The following is an 8,004-nucleotide window of genomic DNA, read 5'->3' on the forward strand; positions in this document are numbered from 1 at the left end:
CACACATACAAAACCCATAACACAATCACACCCACAGTGAACCCCCCATAATAACACAATCACACACCGCACAAACACACCCACAGAGAACATAAGAACATAAGAGCGGCCAGACTGGTCAGACGAAAGGTCCATCCAGCCCAGAGTCCGACAGTGGCCAGTGCCAGGTGCCCCAGAGGGAATGAACAGAACAGGGAATCCTCCAGTGACCCACCCCCTGTCGCCCATTCCCAGCTTCTGGCAAACAGAGGCCGGGGCCACCATCCCTGCCCGGCCTGGCTACTAGCCATCGATGGACCCATCCTCCAGGAATCTGTCCAGCTCCTCTTTGATCCCTGTTCTAGTCTTGGCCTTCACAACATCCTCTGGCGAGGAGTCCCACAGGTTAACACTGTGTTGGGTGAAAAAATACTTTCTTGTGTTGGTTTTCAACCTGCTGCCTGTTCATTTCACTGGGTGGCCCCTGGTTCCTGTGTTGTGAGGAGTAAACAACCCTTCCTGATTCCCCGTCTCCACACCCGGCAGGATTGTACAGACCTCTAGCCTATCCCCCCCAGCTGTCTCTTTGCCCAGCTGAAAAGTTTTATTAATTGCTCCCCATACGGCAGTCGGCCCAGACCCCTCAGCAGTTCTGTTGCCCTTTTCTGACCCTTTTCCAATCCCAGTCGATGGTTTTGGCGACGGGGCTGCCACATCTGCCACATCTGCACCCAGGTGTGGGCGTCCCCTGGATTTATCTAGAGGCAACATGAGATTTTCTGTCTTACTCTCTCTCCCTTTCCTGATGATCCCCAATGCGCTGTTCGCGTTCCTGGTCCCGCTGCGCACGGAGCGGCTGAGACCCCGGCACAGTGACTCCGGGATGGTCCTGGAGAGGGAACAGCTCGTTCAGGCCCCTCATTGGGTGTGTGCAGCTGGGATTGTGTTTTCCCCTGGGCGTCACTTCACATTTCTCAACACTGAATTTCACCTGCCAGTTGGTTGCCCAGTCCCCAGATCTGTGAGCCCCTTGGTCGCTCTTCGCCGGCTGCCGGGGACGTCACGATCTGGAGCGGTTTTGTGTCAGCTGCAGATTTTGCACCTCTCTGTTTGCCGCTTGTCCCAGATCGCTTATGAATATGGTAAATAGAACTGGGCCCAGTACAGACCCTGGGGGACAGAACCCCACAATCACACACACACCGCTCCCCCAATAACACAATAACACACCACACACACCAACAGAGAAACCCCCAATAACACAATCACACACCACACACACCGCTGCCCCAATAACACAATCACACACACACAGCTCCCCCAATAACACAATCACACACCACACACACCAACAGAGAAACCCCCAATAACACAATCACACACAGAGAACTCCCCCAATAACACAATCACACACCACACACACCGACAGAGAAACCCCCAATAACACAATCACACACCACACACACTGCTCCCCCAATAACACAATCACACACACACAACTCCCCCAATAACACAACCACACACACACAACTCCACAGAGAACCCCCATAATAACACAACCATACACACACACACACCGCTCCCCCAATAACACAATCACACACCACATACACCAACAGAGAAACCCCCCAACAACACAATCACACACACACACCACTCCTCCAATAATGCAATCACACACCACACACACCAACAGAGAAACCTCCCAATAACACAATCACACACCACACACACACACACACAACTCCCCCAATAACACAATCACACGCCACACACACCGACAGAGAACCCCCCAAATAACACAATCACACACCACACCCCCCCACAGAGAATCCCCACAATAACACAGCCATACACACACACACCGCTCCCCCAATAACAATCACACCCCCACCCCCACAGAGAACCCCCATAATAATACAATCACACACACACACTACAATAGACATACAGAAAAGTAGCTACACTGAGAGCAAGAAACACACAACACAATCACACAGACACAAAGTTACACACAACAACATAGTCACACACACAGAGAATTTCACACACACAGAAATGCACATTTACACAATAGAACGAGCCCCCCACCTATAACTATGCAGCAAACCCAGCACAGAAACCCAGCTACACACAACACAATTACACACACACTTCACCGCTACACCCAGTCACACCCAGACAAAACCCCATCCGCACCTGTGATGGACGTGGCAACACAACACAACCGCACCGTGCCAAGACAGGCTTTATTCTGGACACGTTTCAGGAGGACAAATACACACCACACACAACACAGCCGCACCCTGTCCTGGTCCACAACTTCACAGCACACACAGCACAAACTCCCTGGTACGCAGGCACACAGCGTCTCCGCGCCCGGCTCCACACTTACCCCCGGCACCCAGCCCCACCTGCCGCCGAGCTCCCAGCCTGCCCACTCACGCCCGGCTCCAGGCGCTAACCCGTGTGCAGCACGGGGACTGTCTGCTCCTCCCGGCCACATGCCCAGTGAGAACAACACAACAACCGAGGTCTGAGTCACGGCCCAGCCGCAGTCTTGTGGGGCCCAGCTCCGACCCACAGGGGATTTCAGAGAGCTGGGGGGAGCACAGGGCTGGGCTAGCAGGGGCTGCGGGTCGGGAGTGAGGGGCACCGGCAGAGCTGGAGGGGACAGAACTGGGGTAGCAGGGGCTGCGGGTCGGGAGTGAGGGGCACCGGCAGAGCGGGGGGAGCACAGGGCTGGGCTAGCAGGGGCTGCGGGTCGGGAGTGAGGGGCACCGGCAGAGCTGGGGGGGCAGGGCTGGGGTAGCAGGGACTGGAGGTTAGGAGTGAGGGGCACCAGCAGAGCTGTGGGGGCACGGCTGGGGTAGCAGGGACTGGAGGTTAGGAGTGAGGGGCACCAGCAGGGCAGTGGGGGGGCAGGACCGGGGTAGCAGGGGCTGCAGGTCGGGAGTGAGGGGCACCGGCAGAGCTGGGGGGGACAGGACCAGGGTAGCAGGGGGCTGCGGGTCAGGAGTGAGGGACACCGGCAGAGCGTTGCGGGGGCAGGACCGGGGTAGCAGGGGGCTGTGGGTCGGGAAGAAAGTCACAACCGCCGGGCGATTGGAGCCGAGACAGGATTTATTCTGGACGCTTTTCAGGAAGACATGAGCAGAGAAAGCCGAGGCGCTGATCCTGCCTGCGCCAGCAGGGGGCAGCACCAAGCTACTGTGCCCGCGTGTGGGGTCAATACAACACTCCCGCCTCCCAGCGCCTGCCCAACCTCTGTGGGCATTGGGACGAAGAGCAGAGCCCCCCCGCCCCCAGTGCCTTCTAGGTGATCATTGCCCCGATGCCAGCCCTGCAGCGGGGCGAAGACATGGGGCCAGGTGTGGGCAAGGCTGGGGAACAGAAGTGCTTCCCCCAGGTGCGGGTGGGGCTGGTGCAGAAGGCAGTGAACATCTGGCGCCAGATGTCTGTAGTGCCAGTGAGCATGAGAGGTGTAGCCAATGGCAACAATTGGAGCCAGATGTTTGTGGAGGGGAGGAGGCAGAGGGAGAAATGCAGAGGCCTGGACAGCTGGAGCCAGAGCGTGGGACCCCAGCTGCAGCCCCCGCGGATCCCAGCGCTGCCACCAACGGGGCATTGGCAGCTGTGGCGAGGGGGCTCAAGGCAGGGGACGATGCCGCAGCGCCCTGTTCTTAAAGGTGCATTTGTCCGCAGGCCACGGCTCCCTCATTGACAGTCCTGTGTCATCGGGAGCCGGCGAGGACAGGTGGGAAAATCAGCTGCTCGCCTGTCTTTTTTTTTGGGGGGTGGGGTATACAACAATGGCAGTGGGGTGGGTTTGGGGGCTGGAGACTGTAGCAATGGGTAGCTTATCAGACCGAGCATGAGACTTGACAAAAAGAAACAGAACCAATGAGTGAAAAAGTTTGGGGGGGGCACCACGAAAGAATGGGGGATCCCATTTTCCTTCTCCGGACAGACCCCGAGGGTCTTGCCCCCTCGTCCTCGGGTTATAATGATTGAAGACGACCAAGAAAAGGCCAAAGATCGGGTCTCACCTCTGGCTGACAAGCGCCCCTTTAAGAAGAAAAGGGGCGGGGTTATTTAAAGGCAAGGTAAGGCTGGATTTTTTTTGCCCCCCCAACAGAAATGATTTCCTCTTCCCTCCCGGCTTGCGGAGCAGGGATTAGAGGCCCCGGGCGAGCCAGGCCCCCAGCATGGCCAGCCCTGCGGCCAGGGAGAGCTGGGCCCCGGCGCCCGCGGCCGAGTTGCAGAATTCGCCCTCGCAGCACTCGTAGGAGGTGCTGTAGGTGATGCCGGCGAAGGACGAGGTGTCGTTGGTTTGGCATTTCCCCTTGTCAACGCAGTTCTTCTTCATGATCAGCTTGTGGCCGGCTGGGGGCAGAGAGTGAGAAAGGGGGAATGAAAAAGCAACAAATGGAGAGGGAGAGAAAATGAGGGAACGCGATAGAGAGAAATGCAGAGGGCTGGAGAACGAGGGGACACGAGAGAAATGGAAGAGGGGGCTGGTGAGGAGGGACGGGTGTTACCTGCGCGGCCCCGGATGGTGGCACAGAGCTGGTTGTCCAGGCAGGTGACGGTGGTGGTGTGGCAGGGGATGCCAAATACGGTGAAGTCGCATTTCAGGCACTTCAGGGCTGCTCCTGGGAACAGAGAGAGGAAGGGTGAGACCAAGTCTGTCTCCTTTTTGGGCTTTCGGGGAGGGCGTAATGATCAGATTTACTAGCATTGGTGGCAGTCGTGGGATGGATGGTGACACTTTTATATTTAGCCCTGCCCCTTTAAAAACAGCTCGATTCTGGAATTCACATGCATCCTGACCTTGGTACTCCAATGATTTTCACCCAACACACAGGGGTTACACAAAAACACTGAGATGCACAAGAACACAGTTGTATAGCTACAAACACCCAAGTGCAATGCTGCACACCACACAAACACCAGGCTAGCCTTACAAAGCGATGCGTGCATGCACACACACATAACATTGGAAGAGACACAGTCAGGACCGGTGCAACCATTTAGGCGGACTAGGCAGTTGCCTAGGGCACCAAGATTTGGGGGTGCCAAAAAGCAGCTCCCTCAAATTTTTTTTAAGTGGTTGAGCGGCCGCTGCAGCTGGGATGGAGAGGGAGTCTGAGCTGCTGGCGGCATCGGCAACGGGCAGCCCAGGGTGTCCTCTGGGTCAGCGTGCCGTTGCCAGCAGCCCAGGGCTTCCTCTGGGTCAGTGCGCCGCAGGGCCACCCAGAGGGGCGGGCACGAGGGGCAATTTGTGTCCACAGAGGCCCCCACGAGAGTTTTTCGGGGACCCTGGAGCGGGGTCCTTCACTCGCTCTGGGAGCCCTGGAAAACTCTCATGGGGCCTGGGCCCCTGGAGCTTCTGCTCCCGGTCTTCGCCGGCGGGGGGTCCTTCTGCTCTGGGGCGGAAGAACCCCCCGCCGGTGAATTACCGCCAAAGCGGGACCCGCTGCCGACATGCAGCCCAGTCTTCGGCGGTAATTCGGCGGCGGGGGGTCCTTCCGCTCCGGGACCAGTCACCGAAGTGCCCCGGAGACCTGCGGCGGGGGCCCTCCGCCACCGAATTACCGCCGAAGACCTGGCTGCACTTCGGCAGCTGGTCCCGCTTCAGCATCAATTCGGCTGCAGGGGGGGCCCACGACGGGTCTCCGGGACACTTCGGCGGTGGGTCCTGGAGCAGAAGGGCCCCCCGCCGCTGAAGACCCCAGGCCCCTGGAATCCTTTGGGCGGTCCTGGTTCGCAACCGCCAGTCCAGGGGTTCCCTGGGTCAGAGCGCCACGTCAGGCAGCCGCCAGCCCAGGGGTTCCACTGCGCAGTCCTGCTTGGAGAGGACGCGGAGCAGAGGTGAGCTGGGGTGGGGAGGTACCGCCGGGCTCCTCGGGCTGGGGAGCTGCCACGGGGGCGGGGGGTACACTTCAGGGCCGGGGGGGCGGGGAGCTGCTGCAGGGCTGGGGGGTGCACAAGGTGGACTTCCTTGCACCGTCCGTGAACACAGGTACACACAACAGACATCCGACACATGACACAAACACACAAAATACATGGCTGTAAACCAACCACAAACACCCACAAAAACACGCCGAGAAGGCCACACCCACATAACACAAACATGGGCCCGCAAAATCAAACACAAGGGCACACAAACACAAACGAGGCACAAACACGGGCTCGCCAAACACGACGACACACACACAACCCCATGGAGACACGCCGCAAAGAACCAGGGCAGCTCACACAGCACAAAGCCGGCTGCACGCACAAAGACAACAGCACACAAAACACACCCGTGAGAAGCTGGGTGTGTTTTGGCAAGCGAGATTTCAAACCATGGGAAAAAACAACCCAGCCTGGAAAATTAGACTCAAGGCCAAACCAAATCCAAATGCCTTCCCCGTGTGTCAGGCGGGTGTGTGGCCGCTGCACGGCAATTCCCTTGCCCACTGGGCTCTGGGTCCCCCCAGCTCCGGCCAGCGCCCTGCCTGAGCCGGGCCGAGGGTGAGACATCTCCCAGCCGCCCCCTTGGCCGGGAAATGGTGGGGAGGGGGAGAGCCGGGCTGGCGCTGATCCGAGGAGCAGAGCTTCGTGTGTCCCCTGGACTGGGGAGGAAGAGGGAAAACAGCCCCCCGGACCTATTTCCAAACCATAGTTTGAAGAAAGGGAGTTGTCTGCTGGAAAAGAACCCAGCAGTCCTGGCTTCCAGCCCCCCTGCTCTAATCACTAGACCCCACTCCCCTCCCAGAGCTGGGAGAGAACCCAGGAGTCCTGGCTCCCTGGTCTAACCACTACACCCCACCCCACTGCTAGAGCCAGGGAGAGAACTCAGGCTCCCAGTCCCCCTCCCTGCTCTAACCACTAGACCCCACTCCCCTCCTAGAGCCAGGGAGAGAACCCAGGAGTCCTGGCTCCCAGCCCCCACTGTTCTAACCCACCAGCCCCCACTCCCCTCCCAGAGCTGGAGAGAGAACCCAGGAGTCCTGGCTCCCAGCCTGCTCCCCCCCATCCTACTAAACTCCCCCTCCTGGGAGTGCAACATCTGGGCAGGTGGGACAGTTTTTAAAGGCAGGTTTAATCGGGGATGTGGGTGAGTCTGTTGGGTGGGGCATGACCTGGGGGGAAAATTAGGGGGCAATAGAAAATGGGTGCAGTTTCCCCCAGAAAATGTGGGGGGGGGGCGGGGCAGGGGGTTCTGGTCACATCCCGGGGCCTAAAGAAAAACCATGAGTTTGAGGGACCATCTGCTGACGAGGGGGGCTGGGAAGTGGGCAGACTTGGGGGCTAACAGGAAAAGCATGGGAGTGGGCTACTCCCAGCTCCAGATTGGTGGCAGCAGTGGGGTGAATCTTCACCAATCTGCAGCCAGAGAGCGGAGGTGTAATCCCTAAAACCCATGAGCCCCTCTGAGCCCTATAGCTGGGGGGACACTTAGGGGGTTGAACCGCAGGCCCAAAGGGGGGAAGGCCCCCCCCACTTCCGAACAGCACTGTTCAGAGCCACTTCCCTGCCACCCCCCCCCCCAGTTTGGTTTGTTGAGTGGCAAAATTTTACCCCAGGGCTCGGAAGGGAACCTGGCAAAGACGGCAGGAATGGGGAGATTTTCCTAGGGGAGGAGATGGAGTTGGGGGGGATTTGTGTGGGGCAGAGCTGGGGCTTACCAATCCCGACAAAGCTCAGCGCGGCCAGGCACAGAAGGAGGACTTTGCCCATGGTCGTCGAGGGTGTGGAAGATCAGACAGTCCTTGGGCTGGGCAGTCGGAGGAGAGTCAGTCGGGTTGTGATCTGTGCCGTTATATATATATACTTTGGCACAAACACACACACACACATGGGTGTGGCAGGGGCCTGGTGCCAGGGACAGCTGCAAAGGGGGGCAGGACACATGATCGCCGAGGGGTATAAAAATAGGCAGCCAGTTAGTGAGTCAGAGAGCGATGGCAATGCAAGGGGACTAGGTGTAAACACACACAAACACAACACAGCTACACACACACCAGCTAC

At 58.4% G+C, this 8,004-nt stretch overlaps 1 protein-coding gene across 1 annotated transcript; it reads right to left on the minus strand.

Moving 5' to 3' along the window:
• Positions 1-3,084: 3,084 nt before the first annotated feature.
• LOC115640720 (sperm acrosome membrane-associated protein 4-like) lies at positions 3,085-7,795 on the minus strand. The gene is made up of 3 exons (XM_030543622.1): positions 7,662-7,795; positions 4,521-4,634; positions 3,085-4,365 (listed from the first exon to the last, which is right to left on the minus strand). Exons 1-3 carry the CDS (start codon positions 7,711-7,713, stop codon positions 4,157-4,159), a joined length of 375 nt encoding a protein of 124 aa, XP_030399482.1. The 5' UTR covers positions 7,714-7,795; the 3' UTR covers positions 3,085-4,156.
• Positions 7,796-8,004: the final 209 nt, after the last annotated feature.

Source organism: Gopherus evgoodei, unplaced genomic scaffold (genome assembly GCF_007399415.2).
Source record: "Gopherus evgoodei ecotype Sinaloan lineage unplaced genomic scaffold, rGopEvg1_v1.p scaffold_32_arrow_ctg1, whole genome shotgun sequence".
In the NCBI taxonomy this organism is placed as follows: Eukaryota; Metazoa; Chordata; order Testudines; family Testudinidae; genus Gopherus; species Gopherus evgoodei.

What these genes read in the sequence shown, in the direction of transcription:
- LOC115640720 (XM_030543622.1), bottom strand. Translation starts at nt 7,713, where the DNA reads ATGGGCAAAGTCCTCCTTCTGTGCCTGGCCGCGCTGAGCTTTGTCGGG. An exon ending in GCTGAGCTTTGTCGGGATTG is followed by an intron (nt 4,635 to 7,661) that starts GTAAGCCCCAGC and finishes CTCTGTTCCCAG; the next exon opens with GAGCAGCCCTGAAGTGCCTG. An exon ending in CACCATCCGGGGCCGCGCAG is followed by an intron (nt 4,366 to 4,520) that starts GTAACACCCGTC and finishes CTCTGCCCCCAG; the next exon opens with CCGGCCACAAGCTGATCATG.